The sequence below is a fragment of the Strix aluco genome, chromosome 2 (assembly GCF_031877795.1).
Source record: "Strix aluco isolate bStrAlu1 chromosome 2, bStrAlu1.hap1, whole genome shotgun sequence".
Classification (NCBI taxonomy): domain Eukaryota; kingdom Metazoa; phylum Chordata; class Aves; order Strigiformes; family Strigidae; genus Strix; species Strix aluco.
This window is the reverse complement of record NC_133932.1, coordinates 133,521,978-133,548,635: the sequence shown is the minus strand read 5'-3', so window position 1 is coordinate 133,548,635 and position 26,658 is coordinate 133,521,978. Positions and strand designations below refer to the sequence as shown.

The 26,658-nt window shown below is 43.0% G+C and overlaps 1 protein-coding gene across 1 annotated transcript in view; it reads right to left on the bottom strand.

Moving 5' to 3' along the window:
* TENM4 (teneurin transmembrane protein 4) overlaps positions 1-26,658 on the bottom strand; it is a 508,875-nt gene that overhangs the window by 49,805 nt on the left and 432,412 nt on the right. Inside the window, exons 19-23 of the mRNA XM_074816409.1 lie at positions 23,397-23,664; positions 21,095-21,238; positions 19,826-20,075; positions 17,166-17,186; positions 9,805-10,037 (exon numbers count right to left, since the gene is read on the bottom strand). Of these exons, the coding sequence (XP_074672510.1) occupies positions 9,805-10,037; positions 17,166-17,186; positions 19,826-20,075; positions 21,095-21,238; positions 23,397-23,664 (916 nt within the window). The remainder of the gene's footprint in view (positions 1-9,804; positions 10,038-17,165; positions 17,187-19,825; positions 20,076-21,094; positions 21,239-23,396; positions 23,665-26,658) is intronic.

The following is a 26,658-nucleotide window of genomic DNA, read 5'->3' as shown; positions in this document are numbered from 1 at the left end:
GAGAGTTGGATATGTGGGAGTCCTGGTTATCAGGAGCTTTGACCTGGCACCATTCCACAGAAAGCACTTCTAACTGGCATATTTTATTGGGTTTGCGTGGCAAGGTTTTGGTAGCAGGGAGGCTACAGGGGTGGCTTCTGTGAGAAGCTGCTAGAGGCTTCCCCCGTGTCTGACAGAGCCAATGCCAGCCGGCTCCAAGATGGACCCACCGTTTGCCAAGACCAAGACCATCAGTGACGGTGGTAGCGCTTCTGGGATAACGTATTTAAGAAGGCGGAAAAAAACCACTCAGCAGCAGCCAGAAATGAGGAGTGAGAATGTGTGAGAGAAACAACTCTGCAGCCACCAAGGTCAGTGAAGAAGGAGGGGCAGGAGGTGCTCCAGGAGCCAGAGCAGAGGTTCCCCTGCAGCCCGTGGTGCAGCCCATGGTGAGGCAGCTGTGTCCTGCACCCATGGAGGTCCATGGGGGAGCAGAGACCCACCTGCAGCCTGGGGAGGACCCCACGCTGGAGCAGGTGGGTACCCGAAGGAGTCTGTGACCCTGTGGGAAGCCCAGGCTGGAGCAGGTTTGCTGGCAGGACTTGTGACCCCGTGCGGGACTCACACTGAAGCAGCCTGTTCCTGAAGGACTGCACCCCATGGGAGGGACCCACGCTGGAGCAGTTCATGAAGAGCTGCCTCCCGTGGGAAGGACTCACATTGGAGAAGTTCATGATGGACTGCCTCCCGTGGGAGGGACCCCACGCTGGAGCAGGGAAAGAGTGTGAGGAATCCTCCCCCTGAGGAGGAAGGAGCGACAGAGACGGTGTGTAATGAACTGACCACAACCCCCATTCCCACCCCCCTGCGCTGCTGGCAGGGAGAAGGTAGAGAAAATTGGGAGTAGAGTTAAGCCCAAGAAGAAGGGATGGGGGAAAGGTGGTTTTTAAGATTTGTTTTTATTTCTCATTATCGTACTCTGATTTGATTGATAATAAATTAAATTATTTTTTTCCCCAAGTCCAGCTTGTTTTGGCTGTGATGGTAATTGCTGTGTGATCTCTCCCTGTCCTTATCTCGACCCATGAGCCTTTCGTTATATATTCTCTCCCCTGCCCAGCTGAGGAGGGGAGTGATAGGCTGGCTTTGGTGGGCACCTGGCATCCAGCCAGGGTCAACCCACCACACACATGATGCAATTTAGAAACTCCCGTTTGCTTCTGGAAAAGGGCATGACATTCGGTGGACTGCTGAAAGGGAAAGGTTTTCTAATATCACGTTTTGCATGTTCAGAAACATGGTGTTATTGCTCATGGTATGAATATGAAGCCATGCACATGAAAATGTTACACTGATGAATCTTTCAGAAATGGTGGTGAAAAAGGCTGCAAAAGATCCACCAGATCAATCAAATTCCTGGTGGATAAATGTGGAAGGGCTTTTCCTAGGATTAATCCTACTAATCTAGAGTATTTCACCTGTTTCTGAACTCTGCTAGCTGATTTATTTCATCATGCAAACCTCCTTTGTAGACATACTCCTGTCAGTGAATTTGAGGTCTGCCGACAACAGTTACAGACTGCTGATTCTCGTTTCCTCACCTGCAGATGTGTGCCGTTTTACTTCCCCCTAAGCATCATTTCTCAAGTATTTGTTATGTTAGCACAACCTCCTTTAATCCTCTTTATCCCAAGTTAGCTATACTCTGCATCTTCCATCAGAGGATTTCATGGTACTTTACACTTACTAATTAGACCTCATAGCAGACTGTGAGTGTGATCATCCTAATTTTACATATCGGGAAAATAACAGATAAAGCAATTTTCACAAGGTCACAGAGAAAGTCCATGACTAAGGCAGGAATAAGAAGTTAAGGGCCCCATTCACCTCTCTTTTATGCTAGTATAAATTAAAAATAACTCCACAGATACTAATAGAGTCATCCATCTCATCTACCCTACGGTGGCAGAATGCCGCTCAGCATAATATTTGAGTGTCTTAAAGACACTAAAAGAATGTAAAGAAACAGTAAAAGAATGTAGAAGCCTGTAACACCTTTTTTTTTTATGCAAGCGAAAATTCTGCTTGGAATATATGAATATTAGGATCTTCCTGTTCGGTTTCTTTTGCTAGCAGGGTAGCAATCACTTGGCAAAAAGCAGAAATCTGCATTGTGCATCCAAGCAAGTATCTGGAGCTTTTCCAATCATTTGAGAGAAATACCTACTTCTAGAGTGTGATCATATCACCCTAAAGCAGCTATCTGTAAGAGATTATATGAATCCTTCTAGAAACACCTTTTCCTCCCCATTGACTATAGGAGACTACAGGAAATATCTCCAAAGGAAACATTTGTACTGCAGACAGATAAAGTCGGTGAGATGAATCCTCACTATCGTGTTTTTTTGGCTGTCATCATGGTGACAGAAATGATGGAAAATCTGTTTCAGATAGAAAGCTTTGAGAATGTTTCTGAGAAGAAATCAGATCTTGTGTTTCTCCAAAATGCTGTTTTACAGCCAGATCCCCTTGTTTGAAACATTTACCCTCAGTCTTCATCCACTGTGAGCTATGCTGTGAAGTACAGATGCAGCAGTTCTCAGATCAAAAATTTTAGACTTTCATGTGGCAGGGACTAATCCCCTGATTGCTCTGGCAATTAAAATCATGGCCTTCAGCCAGCACTGTAACTATTGCATAGGTTGGAAGCCACAAAGGTGGATGATACGTGGAAAAATCATATCATATGTGGTCATACAGAACTCCACAGAAGATAATCTAGCCTGGAAGGAATGGCAAGAAAGGGACAAGGACTAAGTCATTGTTGAACAGAAAGAACAAACTCCGTTCAGCTGAGGTAAAGGAAGGGATTCAGACACGGTTGCAACCTGTTGATTCAAAGTCAGTTATGAGTCAGGGAACTGATGTGTCAGATCACTGAGTTGAATGGGAGCTGTGTATTTTTTCGGGGAGGTGAAAACAGCATTTTCCTTAATTCTTCGCAGCATCTTCTTGTCTGAAGGGCATCATTTTGACCTGGATTGGGTATTTGACCATCAGAGCAGTGAGGTTTCAGAATAGCCTCTAGGGGAGTAAGGAAAAAAAATGACTTGCTGCTTTTAAGATGAAGTTCATTAATTTTGGAGGGGATTATATGACAGGATTGCTGAGATAACGGATGACAGGAATAAATGACCCAAAAGATTGCTTCTAGTCCTACATTCCAATCCCTGTGTTTAATTCATGCCAAGATAGGACTGATCTTTGCAGGATCATGAAACAAGAACCTCGAAGAGGAGCAGCAGGTACCTGTTGCACATCTTAACACTATGGGAGAAGCCACAGCAGTGGTGGCCATTCATTCTCGCTCTACAATATAAACACATCAGTTGTACCTTAGCACTTTGTCAAAAGCTTGCAGAGGGATCTGGCCGTATAAGCATCGATATCTCACTGGCATCCATGGCTTTTGGGAAGTTGTCTCTACCTGCTGTGAGATCTGTCAGCATTGTGCCCCATTTGGTGCCCTGTTCAATGAGTCCCCCAGGGTACTGGCACATGTCACCTGTCACCGGCATCTGCCGTTGAAAGTTACTGCTCCTCTAATTATTTTGCCCACCGAATGGCAAGTTCTTGAATATTTGTTGGTGTTTGCTTGACAATCAGGTTGTCTTTAAGCTCTTTAAGCAATACAGTAGATGTGCTTTTTTGGAAGAGGCACGTTAGAACGTTTAGTTGATCTTAATTGGCTTTTGTCAAACACAAGACGCTCTTATCCATTCCTAGGCTCACAATGAGTATTTTTCAGGGCACCTGTCCATTACTCTGTGTGACAGGCCAAAAGCCAGTGAAGGGTGGCAGGCTGGATAATGTGATTTTAAATGAGGCAGAATTTTCTCTCTTAGCTAGTTCCATATGTATTGGATTGGACTTATCAGCAGTGTATGCTGACAGTCGCTCACGGTGTTCAATGCTGAGGTCTGATGGCTGGTCTGATTAACCAGTTACAGTAATAATAACCTGTATGTACTTTGGCTCTCAAGCCAGCTCTGATCAGTTGATAGAGCACAACTTTATTTTGCATTCCAGCTTAGACAAAAAGCTTGCACACCCGAGTAAGTTAAAGTGGGATAGCAAAGTTACCACTTATCATGCTGCTCCAGGGCAATGGCATGTGCATGTGTTCTTATCACAGAGCACTTTTCTGCTTATCCCTCTTTCACGGAGGCTAAGCAATCTCAATTGCCTTGCATTTCCTATGATGTTCTGCAGGGTAACAGAGTTTTCAGTCTGTCAAAGCCCTAAATTCCCATTTGCACATGCTCCTTACACGGCAACTGCTCCAATCCCTTCCTGACTTTAGCTGATTTTCTTAGAATCAAATCTAATTATGGAGAGGAGCCCTGCTCTCCCACAGACAAGTCTCTTTGGATGGATGACTTCTGCAGAGAGGGAAAGAAGCATCTCACAGTTTCTTTGCAGCAGATTGTAGAGGTTAGATTGGACCTTTCTGTATTTCCTTTCCGATAATGGCACACTTCCAGTGCTGGGAGCTGGCTCCTGCAAATGGGCACAGAGATGGGTAATTCACATGTTACGCATGTAAAGCCAAAGGCCTTGGCTTGCTTTGGCAGAAGACTCCTCTCATGTTTCCATAGGAACATAAGGGAATTAAAGATTTTTCAGCATACAGCTTGAAGTTCAATCTCACAGTTAGTGAGAGAAAACATCTGCTGCCACTACCCAGGTAGCGTTGCAGATCCAAACTTTAAGCTCTGAGATATGAAATACATACGTTATGAAATCATGCTGGCTCCTCTTGGATAGTTGGAGATCCCATAAGAAACAAGGGCTTGTAGCACCACGTGCATCACACCAGTGAGTTGTGCTGATAGAAAAGTTGTGATGCGATGACATTTGCTTGAAATGTCAGGACCTTGTAGCGTGAGGAGGTGACACCACGTTACGCTGCAAATAGCTACTGGGACACGGTGGGTTTGTTCTAGAAGATGAACCGCTAAAAGTGATTGCATTGCACATGTAGGTCTACTTAGGAAAAAAAAAAAAAGGAGGGAAAAAACTCTTTTAAGTAAAAAAGTAGGTGCTAAAGGAATCCAAATTTGGAGCTTTTTTGTCTGGCTGGATGCTGAATGACTGAGTGATAAAATGGCAGATGAAAATCAATGTCAATAAGTACAGAGGAATTCACAGGGGAAGGAGTAAGCCTAACTACCCATATGCAATGACAAGCTGTAAAATAGCTCACAGGAAAAAGATTTCAGAATTCCTGTGAAAAGTTTTCTGCAGAGATCAGCTTTGTGCTCGGCAGTGGTCAAGGAGGAGGTTAGAAGACAGGAATGATTAGAAAAGGCACAGAGAGAACAGAAAACAATGATCTGGCCTCAAAAAGACCACACTTTTTCATGATATGGCTAAAAAAAATTGTGAAATTATTAGCACAGAATGTCTGGGAAAAAAAAACCCCAAGTGTTCAGGGAGGTTTCTTGACAAATTGATGGTGGCATGTAAGCACAGATCCAGGTGCAACCTCTTCAGAAAGTTCCCTGAATGTCTATGACTAGAATCTGGAGTGTTAGCAGGGAAAGGCCACTCTGTCATTGCCCTTCTCCCTATGTGTCTTTTCTGGCTACAGTAAGAGACAAGATATCTCGTTCAGTCAGCCTCTGGTCTTCCCTGGAACAGCCCCTACATTATTATTTGACAATAAAAATGTTAACAGATTGTGGAGGGTTGAGTTTCTTCTTTTAATTCTGTCGAACTCATGAACATTTAGTGAACAACTGAGATTTTGTTTACACATTCAGCAGGACACAGTGAAGGAAGCAATCTGTCCCCAAATTAATTACTTCATTTTGCATTGTTTTTGTGGTGCTAAATGAATGAGATGCCCCCCCGTCCCCTGTCCCCCCCATCCCTTCTGAAACCTTCTTCCTATTGTGTCAGACTTGTCACTGCAATCTCTCTTAATTGCAGGCTCCTTGGTAATTTCTCTGCCACAACATTTTCCCGAGGAGAACCACTGGTGAGTACTCAGATGAAAACAAATGCTCTGACAAGCTGGAGTTTTAATTTTTCTTTAGATTGCTTGTAGAAGAGGATCATTATTAGCAGATGATAATTAGAAAGTGGTAACACTTTAATTTGCAAGGATATATTGAAATTCATTAGCATCTGAAAGCTTTGCTGTGCTCTGTGGCAAATGAATTGGAAGCATCAGACTGGTTCCTAATAGCTATGATAAATACCCTGACCAAACAATTGCCACCAGTACTGCATCTGTTGATCTACCTGTCCTGTATTTGTACAGCCTACCTTTATCAGAGAAGCCAAAGACAGGGGAAGGGCGAAATTCCTGGGGTAGGTTTTATCCCTCCTGTCTTGTCTAAGCGGATCATCTAAAGGGAGTTCTCTCTCCTTCAATAGAGAGACAAGAACCTTTATCCAGAAGGTACTTCAGAGAAACAGGACAAGGTATAACAGTTTTGATCTGAAAGAGGGTAGGTTTAGATTGGATATAAGGAGGTATTTTTTTGTGACAGGAGTGGTGAGACACTGGCACAGGTTGCCCAGGGAAGCTGTGGCTGCCCCCTCCCTGGAAGGGTTCAAGGCCAGGTTGGACGGGGCTTTGGGCAACCTGGGCTAGTGGAAGGTGTCCCTGCCTGTGGCAGGGGGGTGGAACTAGATGGTCTTTGAAGGTCCCTTCCAACCCAAACCATTCTGTGATTCTATGATTTTATGAAATTATCCCCTCTGAACTCATGGGAGGTGAGGTGGGAACTGGAAGAAGTGATCAAAACTGTGGGGAAAAGGCTGCTGCTCAGGAAGTGGAGAACCACACTGACTGGTGTTATCTGGGGTGGGGACTTCATCCTTCAGGCTATCATCTCCAGGAGGAGATCAGCACTCCCAGAACATGTTTCATCCTACCTTGGACATGTGCACTGGCATAGAACAAACCACCTTCAGGGTACTAGTTTCTTTCCACTGAGAAGAGAGCCAAAAAATCTACTTAGAGCAGATGCTTGACTAGTCCAAGAGGCTAAAGGTAGATGCAAAAATATATGCTATCACCTCTGACTGACTCTCCATCTTTATGAACTGCTGTTTTTCATCTGGCAGGAGTGTATTCCCTTGTGTTTTCCAGTAAGTTGCAAATATCAACTAATTAAAACATCATGAAAGTGCAGACAAGGCCTTGTTTCCTTACAATTTTTGAACAGCAAATTGTTCCCTAAAATACACAAAGGATTTGCATGAAGGAATTACCTTCAGTCAAAAAAAAAAAAAGCTTTGGCCTTAAAAAGTAGAGCCCCACGAAGAATGGTGATTCTTGAAGAACTGACCTTTCTAAGCCCTTCCCTGGCTCTATAGCTACAGAATCGTTTTCTAATTTCCTCTGACCATACACTTATGAGTCTTTATTCCCCTGCCAAGACAGGGAAGCAGAGGGTAACCTGAAGACTACTGGTTACTTGTACAAGAAATCATCTTTATTTTGAACTATTATGAAATACAGTCACATGAAGGAAGAGCATTTGCTGGATTTTTCTGCTAGGATCAACCTCTGTGAAGGTATAAACAATGCTGACATTACATTGTCAGTGTGAGTTTTCCCTGTTAATCATTTATTGAGGTGAATGGGAAGTAAGTCACACCTGCCAAAGCTATTGCCTCAGCAGACTTTGCAAACTCGGGCTAGAACCAGATCAGGGAACACTGTTTACAAACTTTTCACTGGCAGTGTGGGCTTTTTGGATTATTATTTTCTTGTTGCCATTTTGCTTCGTGTCATTTCCTCTTTCACCCTCAATTTACTTCTATTTTGTGAAATTTCAGAGCTGTGAGGAATGAATGCATGCATTTTGTCGTTATATGATTGAGGTGGAAGAACAGCCTCCTGAGAGCTTGAATTGCCAACAAGAAGGATTTCAGTGCTGAAAGCTTTGAACTCCAGAGCTCTGTTTCCCATAGCAAAGCAGAAACATAAGTCATCTAAACCTTGCAACATCCACCCATGTAGGGAAATGAATAATATTCCTCTTATCTTGTACAAGGGAGAATGGATGTCCAACAAAAGTTGTGGAGGTTTTTTTGCACTGGTTGAACATCAAAGTGGTGCAGAAAATTGGATTACAGATTTCTGGATTCCCTGATCTCATGACTCATCTGTTGGACTGCCTGAATCTCTCTGCCCAAGTCACTTAATTTTCTTTTCATTCAGCCCTCTCATTTCAGTGAGACAATTTCTACGCTGCAACCAGACCACAGGTAGCTGTTCCCTTTCTCTACCTGTGCCTCTGGCAATACTTTATCCCAATATAATGGTCACCTCATGGGACTCTGGAGTGCTTGGAAACCATGCTGGGCCCTTTGAAAATTACGAGGGCGGCAGTTTGGCTTTCAGTGTTTTTTGGCAAAAAACAGGTCCCCCAAAGTATATTTTTCTGTGTCCTGCCAGGAAACAACTAGCCAGCATGTAACAAAAAAAAAATCACAAGAGCTGACACAAAAGGTCACTAAATCAGTTTGGGTTTCTTGGATTCAGTAACAATAATGTCATCTCTATGTCAAGAAAAATAACTTCCTGAGAAGTCTAGCCAAGAAGAGAAACAACAGCTCAGCTGTCTTCATCTTGCCTGCTCTTTGTGAAATAACTTGTTAAAGGAACCCCAGGTTTGGCTGAGGGGTTGCTTTGCAAAGATGTTGGGATAGGCTTGGAAATTGCCGTGGTGAGGAAGAAGGGAACTACCATTCCCAGATTGAAGGAAAAAGGGAACCTGCAGCACATTGATATTGAAGCCAAGAAGTTATAAATAACTCCTCGCAATCCTAACAACTGGGCAAGAATGATTAACAGTGAAAACTCACACTGACAATGTAATGTTAGCATTGTCACATTTCTAAAAGCATTCCTGCATGGGCTTCCTTCTTGCCCCTCTTCAAAAACACTGCAGAAGTTGTGTATACCAACAGTATCTTCCACCTCATCTCTATACCCTCCGTGTGTTTTTTTCTGAGGAGCTGTGGACAGCTGGGAGGAGCGACATCCTCCATATGCAGAGCTTGTTACCTTGAGACTGCCAGACTGAAGTCTTGGCTACACACGGGACTGCATATGTTTGGCTAAACCTGTTTTGAACAATTTAGTTCACAGTCATGAAGGCTGTGTGATGCTTTTATTCTGATTTGACTGCTTTCATCACATTTAAGTAAGCTAATCAGGAACCAGGTGAAGTCACACTGAATGAGACCATTCCCATATCAAAATTAGTATCCACCTCCCATAGGATTTAAGCTGGATGCCATGATATATAATCTATAAACCTCAGCTTATGTATCTCTGGGCTGTATGCTGGTTTTGTTGCTATTTTATATATATAGCAATACTTATAGAGCTTTTTATTTTTTTAATGCCAAGAAAGCCTCAGTAAAGTGAACATAAGTGAATCCAGTCCAGGCTGGAAAGGACCCAAGTTATTTGGTATGGAGGAGTAGTGGCTAAGTGGGTATAAAATTGATGGGTGGATTTATTCTATTACCCTTTGGACATGTACCCATCACTAGACCCCTCTGGTCTGGCACTCCTCCCAGTCTCCTCAACAAGAAGAACTGGCTGAGGGTGAGACACACCCCCTTATTTCCAGAAGCAAGCCTTTAGGATGTGTTTGTGGGTTGACTGGGGAAGGCTTGCAAAATCCAAGGGCATTTTCTGAATTGGAGAGGAGACCAATCTCCAGCGTGACTGAACAAGCCCCTTTCAAAAAGACCCCTTTAAAAAACCCTGTGGAGAAGAAGCAGTCTCACCCCTGGGATTTGTAAGGGTAGCATCAGTGCCTTTGCCTCCATCTCCGCAGCGGGTATCATCGAACGGGAGGCACTGATCCCCAGTTCCAGCCAAGACCTCTGAATTCTTCACGATGTCTTTCACTGATGTGGTTGACTTGATTTTATAGATACGTCGGCTGTTGGTGTCGGATAGGTAGATGGAGCCGGTGATTGGATCTGTGGTCAAGTAATACTTATGAGCTGGGCTGTGGCTGAAAAACAAGGGTATGACATTATTATTTTTTTGGATGATTTGTTTTCTTAAGTCAACAGGCAATGCAAGCACTGTAGAGAATAAAAATGCACAGGGCAGACAGACTGGGAAAGTGAAGCAGTGCTGTATTTGACAATGTTAGTACACGGTGTGTTACAGCACAGGATCCTGAGCTATATCTGTTACCAGTCGCTGTGCCTGGGTGCTCTCTTGCATGGAGAGCAGCTACCCAAGGAAAGGACTTGCTGGCCTGAGCCAAAATCATGCCAGGAACTACTACAGACTGAGTCCCAGGGCCTGAGTTTGCTTAATTTACTTGATATAGACATAGTCCTGAAACTGGTGTTAGTGCAGTGCCAGAAAGTGAAGGGAAAGCATAGTACGCTAGGGGCAGAAAACAAAGCACAAAAAAAAAAAAAAAATCTGCCCTCCCAAGAAAGACCTCAATACAAAACCCAAAAGCAGAGTCCCAAGTATAAATCACTTGAAGATACACTCTTCAAGATCACTGCATCAAGGCTTATCTGGTGCTATTGCTGACTCCACCAAAGACTCTTAGAATCCTGTTCTGTCCTTGTGGAGATTAGGGGAAGTCCTGCCACTGAATTCAGCTGGACCTCAATGAATAGAGAAACAAAATGATCCTTGGAGTGACATGTTTTGCCCTAAGTAAAACATGAACTAGGTGGAGGGCTGAGGAACCTGAACATCAGTCCCCTCTTAAAAACCCCATTCACTCACTGCTTCTTTAAAACAAGAAAAGGTGGCTGAGTGAGCAGACAGAAAGATAATGTTTTTAGCTCCATGACTGCACCACTAAATGAGCCCAAGACTGAAGAAATTAATAAATTAGCATCCACTTTATGGAAAGCATTCAAAGGGACTGGCCAGAAAAAACAACTGGATGAGTTTTAAAAAATTGTCTTTCAAGGATTCTATCTATAGTTTAAAATAGATACTAAACTTATTAACTTTTTTAAAAATTAAAATAAAGTGTTTACTACTAGTGTGTATTGAGCTGCATCTGTTCTAATCCTGAATCCAACAGATTAAACTGTAACACCTGTCGCCTGAATACAGGTCTTCTTCCTTCTAAGAAAGGCTAAGTAGTAATTAGAACAAGTATGAAAAAGTCTCTGCTTCTCTCCAGAACACCTTCAAGCTGTCCAAACTCATCAGGTCCAAGAATTCATAATAAACGTATAGGCCATAGTTCACAATTTTGCACTTAGTGGAACTGTTCCAGGAGAAGCTGGTTAGAAACCTGAGTGTCGATCACAGTTGACTCTATGCCTCATAATAAGAAATTTCCTCTCTCCTTCAACCTTTATGTTAGGGAAATCAACCCTTCTTCAGACACATAAAAACTACTGAATTACTCTCTGCTTTAAAAAGCTGTAAGTTGATTCTTCATTCAAATTACTTAATACTTTGGGAAAAAAAAAAAAAAAGCCCTTCTGATTTATTCTGGAATATCCCTTGTGATTTATCCTATTAAAGTCTGAACAGATTTCATCTCCACAAATGACACTGATTCTTGCTAAATAAAATGCTCTGACCTTCAAGACAGCTCCAGCCTGACAGTTCGGTCTACATCTGTATTCCTTTCCAATGACAGCAGGCTGGTAGGGTATTATTTCATTTACCTGCATGTCACTCACACTAAGCAAGTGGCTTCAACCCTGGTGGAAGAAGTTCCCTGTGGGAATCCATCATCCATTTTGATCAGGACCTTGCATTTTCTGCTGACTGTCCTAACAAAGCCCAGCTGAATGTCAGTCAGCTTTTGAGTGTTCATAATCTCTATTTTGCATGAGAGGTGGACAAGAGGAGGACATTTTTAGTGGCACTTTGCAATTCTTTAGCATCTTCGCCTGGAAAGCACAGATAGCTTTCACTGAGTCTTACAGCAGGCCATTTGCAGATGGGCAAAGGCAAATGTCTTTCCCAAAGGTGGAGAAAAACGGTAGCAGAACTGGAGGTTTCTGCTCCCCTCTCTCAGCACTATCACTGTAATTTATTTTTGGATTTCATACCCTCACTCTGGTGGATTTTATTATTGATTACAACCTTGTTTGGAAGACAGAGATCTTAAAACTATTTTCTAATTCCAGCTCCTGTGTAGAATGGACACTGAAATGCTGGTTACTTTTAACCATGGATCAGAGAACCAGGTAAAAGCAAAACATGCATCCAGCAGAAAAGCTGAATGGTACTTCCCCCCTAAATTTACTAAGTAAAAACCTGTCATATAATACTTTGAGTAGCTGCTGGTAGCCCAAGTTTAGTTTTATTAATGAGGTCCTGAATACAGACGCTGCAAAAAAGTAGGGGTGAGTCCAAAGTTCATAATCATTAAAAAATTAGCTCTGACTGGTTAAACTTTTAATCCTCTGCATAGCTGGATGCTGTAGAGGCATACACACCTTTACTAGGAAATGTGCTTTGGAAGAGGTAGAGGTAGAAACTTATGTTGGTTAAACTACCCAGGGGACGGTAATAATCTTGGGTCACTTAAAATCTTTTGTCACTTGGGTCTGGATTTCACCTGGTGAGATGATAGTGAAATTCCTAAGACATACAATTATCTTTCTAAATCTAATGCTATTAATGGTATGGGCACCCCAACACAAACTATCTTTCCTGCTGCATGGCTCTGTGTGAGTGATAGAAGTGCTATTTCATTTTTATTGGCTAGACTTATTTTTGCAAGCATGGCTTATCATGGTCTCCTACACCCCGCTCCATGCACAGGGCTTTTGTGGGTGGAAGGCCCCTGGGTTGGCTTGGGCAATGGAGTATTTAACCTGGGATGCCTTGGAACAGGGAAGGTAAAATACAAACTATTAAAAATGGTTAAACTGGATTTTACCCCTCTGGCCTCTGCCAACAACTTTCAACACGGTATTGGGAAGGTGTCATTCTCTGCCCTTGCATGAATTGCACAGCCTTATACACTGGAGCTTTTGTTTAACACTTTGAGAACCTTCAGGATGAGAGATGCTAAATAAGCACACGTTAGTAATATAAAAGTTCCCAAGCTGCTTCCCTTCATCTGTGATAATACATGAGCACTGGAGCTGGGAACACTGGGGCTTTGCTTTTTATTTAAAGCCACAATCAATAGACAAATCCAAGTGGTAAATTGGACTGAACCGAACAACAACTGAAATAAATCTGCTTGGGGTGAAGCAGAGATTTTTTTTTTCCTTTTATCCTCTCATTGCTGAGATAACAGACCAAAGCAAAAGTCAAGACTTTTTACTATGCAGAAGACTTAATCAGTTACAGTATTTGTAGTTTTAGAATATTTATCCCCCATACTGACATTGCCACCACTAGAAAAGGGCTGTGGGTTAAGAATTGATTTCCCATTCAGATCGTTCCTTTTGCTATTAAGGTTTTTTAGAAGAAACCCTGAGCACTGCATTGATATTTTAAGTCCCTAAAGCAAGAAGCCAAAGTTGCAGGGATGGGTGGGCTGGTCCCTAGCCAAGAACAGACACTTTAGTGGGTATTAGTGGGCATGACAGTGTAGTCACTGGAAATGAGGACAGTTTCATAAGCAGAAGTTCTGCAGGCCAAAGTGAAATGGAGGTGATACTGCTTCCTTGAACGCTTGTGATACAGTGATATGCTGGGAAAGCACAGGGAAATATTCCCAAGTTCAGAGTGATCCCAGTTGTTTGGGGTTGCATATAGGCTCTCCCATACATCTGCCTTGTCCCTTTCCTTTTTTCATTCTCATTATTTGAACAGGACAGTGCCAGCACCATTTGGGGAGCTCTGCAAGTATGTTAAGATATTCAACTTCATTTTAAAGTGCTTATGCTTTACATGACTCCTTACACACAGGCATGAGGAATGAAAGTGATAAAAAGTTGGGTGAATAGGCAGATAGTTGGGACTCATGTGAATTGCTTCTGTAGTACTGTAATAGATGCACAGACTTTAAGCAAAGGTTGGTATTATCCCCTTGGGTCCAGAGCCCATGTTTTGGAGGAGTCTGTCCTGCTCCAGAGTGGGAAGCCAGTTGCTAAGGAATAAAGATGAGAAAAGGCAGATGGTCCCTGATTTCAGCAGGTTACCTATAATGCAGCAGCACAGCAGACTGCACCTTGCCATCAGCTTCTGTTCAAAGCCAGGGGATTTATCTCACCAAGCTTTAGATGGTTACAAGGTGGATGCTTACAGCTCAACTGGCTGCCTTAACTCTCTTTACAGGCAGTGGGGAGAAATAGCATCTTTTGGGGTATGAATTGTCTGAGTTATTTTCAACATTTATTTTGCAAAATGAACTGCATCTTAGTTTCTCAAATGCAAGGGCATCTACGACTTTCTCTAAAGGGCAGCTTCTGTTAATGGTAACGGAATGGCTCTGGCTCCCAGTATGGTCAACAGACAGGAGCAGTCACACCACCAGAAAGTTAGCTGAATAAACCCCTGGGGCTTCTTTGGATCTGATGTCTCTGTTTAAGGACATGAAACGACCTCTGTAAAACTTTCTGTGCTAGCTGCCCTCTTCCCCTCTGAGCCTTTCTGGCCACATGCATTTGCTGGTGACTAAAGAACTACCAAATTCCTGCAGCCAAGCATTTTTTGTTCGACGGGGCTGTGTTTCCATGGCTCCATGCTAAGCACCCTGCAGCTCACAAACAGAGGATTTTATTATAGCTTGTGTGAGGTACTGGTCTTTTTTTTCCCTGGGTGACATTCAATAGATTAATACATAAGGAGGCCACACAGTGCAGTGAGCTGAATTTACACTTGGCCTTTTAGTGTTTCCAGTTTGTGTGCGATGCCCAAAGCTCTTCTAGTGTCACAGGCTGGATAATAAAACTTCACAGCAATGCCATAAGCCAACCCAGGGACTGCAAAGGACTTTTGATCCAATCCTAGGGCAGTTTTCTGAGATACCTCTCTTTGTCACTACTTGTAGATCTGTCTCTCTAAGAGACAAATGAAATGAATGGAAACAAGAAAGGAAGAATGTATTTAAGTGTGGCCACTTTTTGCGTATTTGTAAGACAGAAATGTCTCACCACCCTTCAGAGGTTTCTGCAGAGAAAAATTAATGATAATTAACTGCAAATTATTATTGCCATGCTTGGAAAAAGTCATTAGCTTCTATAAGGCCATCAAGACAGGTCCATACAGAGATATACTGGCATAAGTTCCTATTAATCTAGTACTGAATGACAGATGGGTGGAAACTTGGGAGGCATCACAATTTGGTGATGCTTTTTGGCTTAGCTAACATCCCTCAGGTAGACACACAGTCATTTTGGGTGTTGCAGAGTTAGACCTTGATTACCTATGCTGTGCTGCAGCCAAGCCTCTTAGCTGGTAACTCCAGAGCCTCTGAAGATCAAGTTCACCACAGGCTACATAGCGGGGAGGAATCCCTTTCCCTGAAGTGAAGAAGCTTTTGCATAGGGATTGCAGCTTTTCCAAACCACTAAGATTCAGTCCTGTGGATCTCACCCTTTGCCTGTCAGTTGTGTCAAGCTTAGGACCTTCTAGAGCTCAAAGCACTGGAGCTTTAGCTAAGACTACACCCACTCATTTCCCTGTGGCTCGGGAACAAAGAGGCTTCCTAACAAGAAGTATTATGGCAAATGACACAGAACAGATGCTAACTCACATGGATGACTCCCTTAATGTAGTCATAGATGGGAATATTTCATCTAGAGCTCCTCACCTCCTTCCTCCCTCACTGGTGCACTTTGGACTGCACTGAAGCAGGCACGTCTTGGTTTTCTTTCATTTCTCAGTTTTCAGGAATTGCCTAAAGGCTGAAGCCCTGCCAACTTTGTAAGGTTCTGGTAGCATCCACAGCATTTGTGGCCAGTCCGTATATCTTCACTCAGTTATTGCCTTCATATATAAAAACTCTTCTTGTAACAGGTATTCAGCTGCTGCCCTTCACTGTCAAAGCATGTGCACTTTAGTGGCTGTGTATTTCTAGGGCATTAAGGATACAACCTGGCTGTTCCAAAGAGAAATTAGTTTTTCTGTTGCCTTCAAATGATGTGAAAGAGGAGCTGTGGGGCTGGAACTCAGCCCGATGAAGACCGTCAGTGCAGAGGTCTTGTGTACCAACCTCCCAGCCCTGATAATAGACACTTCGGGCCAGCGCATTATATGGTGGAAGCTCACCCCTTCATTAATGTTCTGGCAATAAGACAAAAAAAGCGTTTCTGCTCCATTGCATTTCTAGGCATGCAGATAAAATGAACATTTCTGGTTTTGCACACCCTCTATGAAGTCAAAGAAACAGTAAATAAAAAGCATGTAGCAAGAAAAATCGCCAATCCCAAATGCAAAGGAAAACCAAACAACAACAACAAAAAAAACAACTCCACACTCCAAGCTTCTAATTTAGAAAGCAGCCAGGGAGAAGGATGGGAAACTTGTCAGAGCCAGAGAAGTCCTTGCAAACACAGACAGTGACAGGAGGTTGACATCTTCCTGAATGCAACTGATTGGATCAAACCCACTGAAACTCCAGTGAACCCAAGTGACAAATATTCTTAGTGACAAAGCTCCAATTTAGAAGTCTCTCTTTCATCTTGTTTTCTTGTCATTACTCTTTCTCTTTTTTATTGTATTTCCTGGCTAAGGTTCTGAGTTGTACTACCTCCTATCTGAGCCTCACATCCGAAGGTTCTCTATGAAGAACTCAGACTGACAGAGTTACAAAAACTTACTTCCCTAGGTGGCCCTTCATTATACCTGTTACACTCCCCAAAACTCAAAAAGAAGACATTTTACCATATGAGAATTATTTTTCCATCACAGCTATTCCAGTTACCCGTATCCTGATGTTGTCCCCATTTTACAGTTAATTCCCACCCAGTTTCCCTTCCACCCTCCTCCTCTTGTTACCCTGCCTCTCATGTCTGTACTTCCCCTGTCTACAGCTATAACAGCTCAGGCAGAAGTCTGCGTGACTCTGCTCTGTGATTAATGGCTCCCAGTTCTGATGACTGATTGCCTACGCCAGTTTTAATCACGCCAGCTTCATTTGCTATTGAATCATCTGGAAATGGCACTTGTGGCTCACTGTGTAACAACATGCAACAAGACAGGGAGCGGCATAAGAATTCTCCACTGGTTGGCTTACCTATGTCTGAAATCTTTATTTCTGACAGAAGACAGGAAAGCAGGGAATAGAAGAAAGAATGAGGTGTTAGCAGCTCAGTTCGATGCATTATTTGCAGATTGAAAACTTGACAGTAACTGTATCATACAATGCAATAATAAATAAAGACTTAGCTGGAATGACACTGATATATTTTATATTGGATATTACTTGGCAGTGAGCTCACTTATGTACCACTGCATATCACAGAGGAAGTGTGATCTCACCTGCTTGGAGTTATTCACTTATGTAAGAGATAGGACCAGGCAGACTTTATCACTCAGAGCAGTACTGAGCTAAATATTTGTAAATGCAGATATCTTTACAGTTTTTTCACTCTCAGTCAAATCAATACCTTGTGATTTACAAAGGTAACTTAACAGTTGCACAGTTATGGGTGGCAGTTCATTGCCATAACCTCGTGAACTCTAGCCCAGAGGACTGAAATTATGCTGAGCTGGACATTTTTCATGGGTCTAGTTACATACCCAGCTGCAGTTATCTGCAACCCACAATGCGTTTGCTTTCCTCTCCACAACAGAACACTACACTCAACAGACATCCCCTCAACCAAAACCCAAAAGCCATATAGTGAGGGTGTTAATCTCCAAGGAGATGCTGATTTGAGAAGACACAAGCAAACTTCATTTAGTCCAAAAGCAATGGCTTTCCTCCATAGCTTTTAGTCAGCCGGCATCTGAACCCACTTACTTTATAGCACACCAGAGTGAAGAAATGTTTATTAGATCCAGTAACCTAAGTGTTTGCACAGATGAAGCAGCAATCGTTCCAGCAGATTTAACTCTGGAGTAAATTTAACTCTGTGGCTCTACACAAAAGCCAGCAAGGCCACTCTGTCAAGGCTTCCAATTTTCTCTTTTCCAATCAGGAAATACTCTGCAAAACCTCCGCTGGGTCTGGTATTTCCACTGACAATGAAACAGGGATCGGGTTTTCAAAATTGTACTTCTGGGAATGAGATATTAATCCCACTCAGTTGCAATGGGATTTGGGCCCCAAATCACCTAGGCTCTTCTGGAAATCTCACCTTTGGTTGTTAAAATAACTTTCTGGCACTGGAAGAATATTACATTCTTTAACATGGACCGGGTCTGAAGATTTATCCTGGCTTCCCACCTTACAAACATGAGAGATATGTTCTTGTGTATCACGTAACAGAACAGCAAGAATCAGTTTTTTGCTTATTTACTCAAAAGATGCCCCAGCCCTCTGAGATGTGACTGTAAACATCCCATTGTGGGCTTCCTAATTCAGTGATTCCTCCTGATTTCCTTGTCACCCTGTGAGCATACCAAGACAGCTATCCTGTTAAGTGCCAGCCTTGTGATGGCTGTCCGGATTTTTTTTTTCTCATACACCACGAACTATGACAGTAGTTCTGCATGCCAAATCAGACCTTCAGTAAGGTCTGATGACTGTGTTGTGTTTGTAAATGAGGGACTAATGGGATCTTGCACCAGTTTTGCTGCAGATAAGCTCTTTCGTTTTTACCTGTGGCCTTGTGGAGCAAAGCAATGGTGTATGGGGCCCTGCTGCTCTAGGAAGCTGTCTAGTAAGCTTCCACATGGCAGCCCTTGTAGAAATGGAGCCTTATTTTTCTCCTCAGCAGCCAGGATGTTAAATCTGAGTAGAGCAGGGAAGTTCTTACTTTCTGGAAGATTCTCATTTCCAGGTCAGATCCTGTGAGAGGTAAATGGGAATGTGAACCTCCCTACCATGCTAACTTCACACTGACCTCTCAGGACCTTAGGTCAGGCCCTTCAAGCAGAGAAGGGCATTCAGAAACTTTCATTTAACTCTACTGACTCTCCTGGAGTGAGTCTTGTCGGGCCACACAGAGTCCAGAATCAGGCCCTGGTGCTTTGAAGTGGGTAATTATATTTGTTGTGGAAATTCTATATAGGAAAAGTATCTCCAGTGAGGTCAATTTGAACTTTTGATTCAGTCACAATCTATTTAATTTTCTCAGAACTTATGACAAATCTATACTTCTCCCTCTCCTTCCTTGTTTTTAAAGGATGTTCCTTCCCCATACTCCCTAATTTTTTAAATAATTTTTTTCCTTTGTTATTTGGGATTAAAAGGAAACAGTTCACTTACTTTCAGATGATCCATCTATATGTTCACCCTAACGCTGCTGTTCAATTGGGAACTGAAACATTTGTCTCCAATAAAACCAACTAGAAAAACCCAGTCTGTGACTACCTAGAGTGATCATCCTGTCTTAATTATGAATGATCATCTGTCCTGATTAACCTCTACATATCATCAGTGCTGTGTCCTTCCAAGTTTAGGTTATCTCAGAGGCTGATTGTTCATTTTAAGAATTCCCACTGGTCTCTAACTACATGAAAAGGCAGACATCAACACAATCTGATTTAGCAGCACAGAAATGTGTCAGTATTTTTGGTGTTGATTCAATCGTGGAAGAACTTGTTAGGCCTGTGTTTCTCTGGTGTAAATCAAAGTCAACAGAGTTGCCGAAGAGGCAAATCTGGACAGCTTTTTTTCTGTTTTGCTGTGGGATTTTTTAAGAGTTTTTCTCATTTTCCTTTTTGCTACATAAGATTTCTGCAGAACTTAAGGGCATAATTATAATGGCCACATTCAGCAGAGTGTACCTCAGCTCCAGAATGTTGGTGACATTGCCAGAGGGAAAGATCCTTCGGATGTAGTTGAAATCTCCAACATAAAGACTTCCATCAGACCCACATGTTAGGGCAACAGGAGCCAGGAGTTTGTTCCCATCTGCAAGACCATTGCAGCTTGGACAAGAAATGCTACGTCTGCGGCCGTTGCCCATAATGCTTCCAATTACAGGCGGCTGCTGGGAAATAAACTGGTTTTCCCCATTTCCTTTATGCAAGATGCCTAGAGAGAGAAAACAGTAATAAGTAAATTAAAGAGAGACAGGAAAACTGAGACCAAAGTGAACACCAACTGGCAGTGCTGGATGCCAGGTGGGGAAATTGTCAAGTAGCAAGGAGGTTTATCATCTTTCACACTATTGTTTTGTGATGGTTTCAAATGAGGAGCCCCTTATCCGAAGTAAGCATTTTTTATAGACCCATTACATTCTGCAGAAGAAAACTATGTAGGGAGAACAATACCGTCTACTTTTGAATGAAATACACTTTTCAGCATCTCATGAATTTTCACCTGCCCTTTCTGTTCCTCCTTGCCCTGTAATTTGCAGTCTACCAGGTAAAAAAAGGAATCACATAGCTCATGGAAAGATAAGGGGCAGGAAGACCACGGTGCATTCTCTAGAATAATGTTTCATCTGCAAAGCTTTAGAGGAGCTCTGCTTATGCTCCCTATAAGAGCATTGTTTTCAGCAGTGATGTGAGCTGAATTAGATGTTTGCTCCCATACCACTGCTATCATCCAGAGGGACACAGCGCTTCCACCTTTGGAACGTGTTCTGATCAGCTTTCAAGCCTCCCTGCTGCAGTCCTGAGTGGCCTTCAAGGACTCTGGCACTTTCAATTTTCCCTTATGACCCATGAAGCCTCTCGTTTCTGCAAATACACTTGCATATTGGAGGATGTGTCTGGGTGGATTTATGCTCAGTGGTGGGCCCAATCTGACCAGGCTCCCCTTTGTTATTTTAGGAGTATTTTCCTTGCTAATATCCTTCTTGTAAGACACTACAAAGTTAAGACATGATGACATTCAACTACTTCAGGATGGCCAGCTTCTTTAGCATTTACACACACCAAATTGCTTCTGAATCTAGGTTAGTAGAAATAATTTGTTAGTAAAATACGTGAGAGAGTACAAGTGTTAGTCAGGTTTGCTTCCTTCCCTTTACTGGAATTCTTAGCGATAAGAAGCAACTGAGCCTTGCAACACTGCATTATTCTTGTTATGTGTTACAGACAACCTACCACTTTGTATGTTGAGGGCATGGTGTTTGTCCAGAGACCATCCTCCAAGTTTGGAAGCATCAATTTCATAACCCTGAAGCACAGCTGTCCTCTTCTCCCACAGGATCAAGTCAGGACAGGATTCATACTCATAACCCACTGAAACTATGAACAAGAGAGAAACAAAAGACCCCCCAGATTAGTAACCCAGAAACACACAGTCAGCACACAGAGTTTCAGCTGAGCAGGGGTAAGAGCATTTCTACAGGCAACTGCCAATTTCATTTGAAATGTCATCATCATAATACAGAGTCCTAATATTTTTCTCTTTAAGGGCCATCCTGCATTTAAAAAGATCAACACAGTTGTAGATGTTGGGCAAATGTGCTAGATATTTAAAAGGCACTGTTTTAAAGACATATATTAAAACAGTGAGTATTTGAGAGGGTAAAACACTGCCAGACTCCTAAATAGGAGCATTTTAACTCCTATCTACTATCTTTGATCAAAGACTGCGTGTCAGGAACTTGCTAAAAATCAAGGCCTTTCTTGGAAAGTAAAGACTCACACAAATGAGGCATGGGGCAGCAAGTCCCTCTGAGACGGCAGTCTTAGATCAGGACTTGTGGTCATTGTTAAATTCAAAAGGGTTTGCTTGCCATATTGTCTAATCAGAGCCTTTCAGGAGTAACTCTGCTGAACACACTGGAGTTGCTTAAGAGTAAAATGATGTCAGTAGAAGGAAAATCATGGTTTTGACAGAATAATGACTCCTTTACAGTTCTCTCAGAAGCAGGACCTGTTTCACTGATCTGCTTTTCTTCTGCCCTACCTGATCTTTTCAGTGCTAGCAGCTGAAGCAAAGCAGAACTGTAAGTTCTACACAAATGAAAAGTAATTACATAGCTCGTTATTTTTTTACTAGATAAAAATAAAGGTCTGATCTTACAAGTCTCCCAGCCTCCTTGAAAAGTGCTGGGCACTGAGAGAACTCAGGATCCCCTGTCAAATATAGCCTTTTGCAGAATCACACAGTATGAGAGGAAGATGTAATTTAGGAAATGAAGGCTTGATATTTTCCACTGTTCTAGAGGTGGGAATCACTGAAAGCCTGAATGTTGATGTCCTCAAACCTGCTTGAGTACTCTGGGGCTGCAAAGCTACATCATGGAGCACTCCAAGACCCACTGCTGATCTAGCACCTTAAAGAGCATGTAAACATAGTCTTTTAGGATATGCTACCAGGACACGTTTCTAAGTGTGGACTCCAAACTGTGTAAGGCTCAAGCCTTATCACTCAGCCTGCTCAAGGCAGCTGAGCCTGAGTGAGAGGAAGGCACCCATTCTTCCTCCTAGCAAACAAGGCACCCTACAGCTTCTCTAAAGAGACTTCAGTTGGGCTACCAGGTGTCAGTGAACCACCCTTCTGTCAGCAAGAGCTCTATTTGCTATCTCTCCTGTTTGGCTGTTATAATTTCCTTGGCAACCTGAAAGGTCTAGTCTGGACTCTATCGAAGACCTGTAACTTACTGTCTTCTGGTTGTCGATCAGATGGGGAGCAATCACTGCAGAGCTGCATCACCTTTGCTCACTATACACCCAAAGTACCCCCTTCCTTCCAGCACCATTGCACAGGGCTCACTGGGTGAGGTCTGAGATGGCAGCAGGAGGAGGAATGAAGTGTGTCTCTGACTACATCCACAGCACAGCTTCCTGCCCCACTGTGGGCTTCAGCTTCTGCCCCTGCAGAATGGGTGGCATGGGCCACAATGCTTGGTGCTGGGGATGCGGCATGTTGAGTACACAAAGACTTAATATTCTCTGCCTTGCAGCTTCTGACAGTCTTTTGCAGATATAAATGAATGCACAGGGTAGAAGAGAGAACACCATCATGCCCCAGTTCGGGATGGTGTTCTTGAATGGGAAGCTAAGATTAGAGCAGTCCTGAAGATCAGGCACAAGGAGGAGTGGAGATCAGGGCTCAGTTCTAGGGATTTCTTTCAAAGCAGTGCTGACAGCTTTTGGCTATAGGTGAGAGGTAGCCAAACGCCTCTAGTCCCAGTTCATTCCTTCTGTACAAATATGATTGTAGCAGCTCAGGATGTATGTGCTGGGCCATGAGCCAGGGAACAGATAATTATTCATCTGTTGGGGAAATGTGCTCTGTCTGAACAGCTGGGCCCAATCCTCTCCAGGGAACCAGCAGTGAACCAGCAGGAACCATTTTATGTGTTAGCAGTCGGACCATACCCATCTAGGACAAGGTCTGTGCATTGCCACTTAGCTGCCTCTAAGAAGAGACACAAGCCCTGGGGCCACTTACCGAAGGCTTCTGAAAGCCCATACACTTTCTGGCTGTAGACATCTGTCTTATCCCAGATAAAATAATAGGACAGGTCTGGAGCAGCTGCAAACCACTTTCTGAAGAGGCGTCCCTCGACAGCCACCATGAGGTGGACTTTCATGAGGTTGAAGGGGATGGTGGGGTGGGTCATGCTGATCCTCAGGACTGATTTGTAGCCAGCTGTGCGACTGCTCAGGTAACTCACTTTTATTTTACTACCGGAAACGTTAATCTCCTCCTGTAGAGCCTGTGGAAAAGCAATCCAGGAGGTGTTAAATCAGCAGTGAGCAGACAGGAAAAGGCAGTGAAGCTGTAATTTATCAAACACACCTTTATAAAAGCTCTGGTAGACATGTCTAAAAAAGCACACCTAGTAGGCATCAAGTATGAAATCATATATGTAATTTATAGGGTTAGTTGTGGAAGCCATGGAATGTCCCCCTCTTTCTTCATCTCCGTTACATGGGAGGAGACCAAAGTATCACATTTAAGTCAGTATTTATAATGGGACTCACCAGGACCCATGGTGAAAGGAGCCTGGGCTCTGAGATTACTCCAGCTCATCAGTTAACTTCCATTTTGTGTCTTCTCTCTTGGTAGGTTTCTATGGCTGCTAATTTTTGTCTCCTAGCTTCTTTTTCCCAGTAAAATATCAAGTCCTAACTGGCCTGTGTCCTTACAGATGTTCTGCAGCCCCAATCATAACCTGCCATTCTCTCCATGTCATTAGGGAATCCTGCTTCCACCCTCCCTCCTCTGACTTACCCATCTCTCCTTCTTTGAAGCTGCTCCTCTCCTGCCTCATCTCTGACCCCCTTTGCAAGCCTTTTTTTTTTTTTTTTTTTTTCCCTGTGTCCTGGCCCTCATTTCTGACCTCATTTGTTCCTGGTCCTTGCTCAAAATTCTCCACCCCCCCCCCCCCCAGGTGTGTGATGAAGCTCTTGGCCTGACCTACCACCATCAACCCCTTTCCCTTTCCTTGCATTCTCCCTTCCCCTCCTTTTTGAAATTCCTCTGCATTCTAAGTGAGTTGCTTCTTTTTCTCCTCCAGCCATGAGTGTGGGTATTTCTGACTGACTGGGACAGTTATCTCACAGGTCTCCATTCCAGTACAAAATTTCATAAAAGACTGGAAAAATATCAAGGAAAGTTTTGTCTGCCCCTGTTCTGCTTTGAGAACAGAGAAGTTTCAGTAAATATAGGATTTTCAGCTAACTTACCTGCTAAAGTATAACCAGATATTAAGATTTCCTTTTTTTTTTTTTTTTAGTTGGAGAAATGCAGGGAAATTTTCCAGAAAGTGATACAATGTACATCCCCAATGCCATGCTGGTTCTCCCATGCAAAATACTGATAAAAAAGGGTATTTATTTCTTAAGTCTTAGGAGCAAAAAAATTAGTTGTCACTTTCCAGAAAATTTCACTCTTAGGTAAGCACCCAACATGGACGCGTTCAGCACAAGCTGGCAACCCGTGACAAAGTTTGAAAGATGAAGTTAGAAGCTTAGCAGTGAGCTGGAAAACTTGGTCTGATAATGGGACGTGTCAGAAGGTCACAGCAGGCACTGTTTTCTCCTGTGCCACTTCTGAAATACTTCGCTGTGCTGGACCTTAAATGAGCTGTGAAAATACTTCCCTAGCAATAATCAGCTTTCGTAATATTAAGGGCACGGAGGCTGGAAGGCAGGTGGGTCAAGAGAAGGCTTTTTACCCATCAGGAAGGGGTCACAGCCATCCTGGGGTCCTCCAAGCTACGTGGCTCCTAGAGTCAACTCCTGTGTGGGAGCAGCAAACTCCCCTGGCGTGACAAGTTGCTCATCTCTTACAGGTTTTCTGGTTAGTGTTATCTATAATGACAAATCTTATAATCTGCCCCCTGAAAAGACCTCTTCTAAGCTATTATCCAAGGCCCAACACTTTTTCAAGTAATAACTTACAGCCTCTGAGTGTTGCAGCACTTGACAAACGGACATATCCAGAAGTTAAAGCACCGTTCCACTGTGCTCATAAATATTTACTTTCTCTAATGCAGCCTTTTCAATTTACATATCTCAGTGCTTAGGAGGCTGAAAAATGACAGAACTGGGAAAACCCAGGAATTTAAAATATATTTTATGAGCTCAGCAACAAGCTGGGCTGGGAGCAGGCTTCAACCAGAGACCAGCTGAGCCAAGCTGCAGTAAAGGTGGTCCCTTGTATCAAATCTGTCTTCATATGTAACCCCTCTAGGAAAAAGCCAGGCAGAAATAATTGTCACGGAGGTACTATTTGCAATGTCTGGTTCAAATCCCTGTCAGAAATAATTATTTCTCTCTGTCATGATCTGTCTCTGCTGTCTACCATTCCAGAGAAAGGGTCAGCACAGCGGTATCAAGGCACTGAGCAGCACAGGGGGCTGTGTTTAAAGGCGCCTGCTTGAAGACAGGGTTCAAATGGTAATTCGGATTATCCGAAACACATTTGTAGTTTGTAAGTAGTGATAAACTAGCAACAAAGCAGGGCGTTAGTGGGGGGAGTATAACCCAGTAGGACACTGGTGAGAGAAGAGAGGAAAAATAAGTTTTAAAAGACTCTGAATGCACCAAAAGTAATGACAGGTGAATTGTGCCCTTATTTCTATTTGATAATTGCTGTTTGGCCCAGATAAATTCTGTGTCTGGGGTCCTTGTGAAAGACTAGGGCTCTTAATGTTTACCACAGCCTAACCAATATAACCTGCTCTTTAAAAGCAGTCCAGCCACCAGGCTGGTCAGGCAGAAGAGCTGGTTCTTCAGGCTTACTAGGGATTTTCACAATTTAACAATTTTCACTGCTGTGTTCCCTTTGCTCCTGGGTGTTAATCTATGCTTGTGTTAGTAGCAATTCTTCTACTCTTCGCATGAGACGATGTAGAAAATCTTGTTTCTGTGTGCTGGGTTACACATTTCTCTTACAGCTACTGTTCACTCTGCCAGCAGACAATCAATCTTCTTTTTTAATATGATGCTCAGAAGGAATTTTGAGAAAGAAAAGCGTTTAGGGTCTGATTCAGGGGCCTTAACACAGGCATTTAGTGCTTTTGAGTTGTTATGTGGTATCCAAAACCTCTGCAAGGGGATGACAGATCTGACATGGACCTTGAGATCTCTGCCTTTCTGAAGCTACAGCTGGAGGCCTGAAGGAACACTTCAGGGCCTCTTAAATGGCACCAAATGTCTGTCTTTAGGCACCTGAGTCACACACTTAAAATGTATTATTTGGT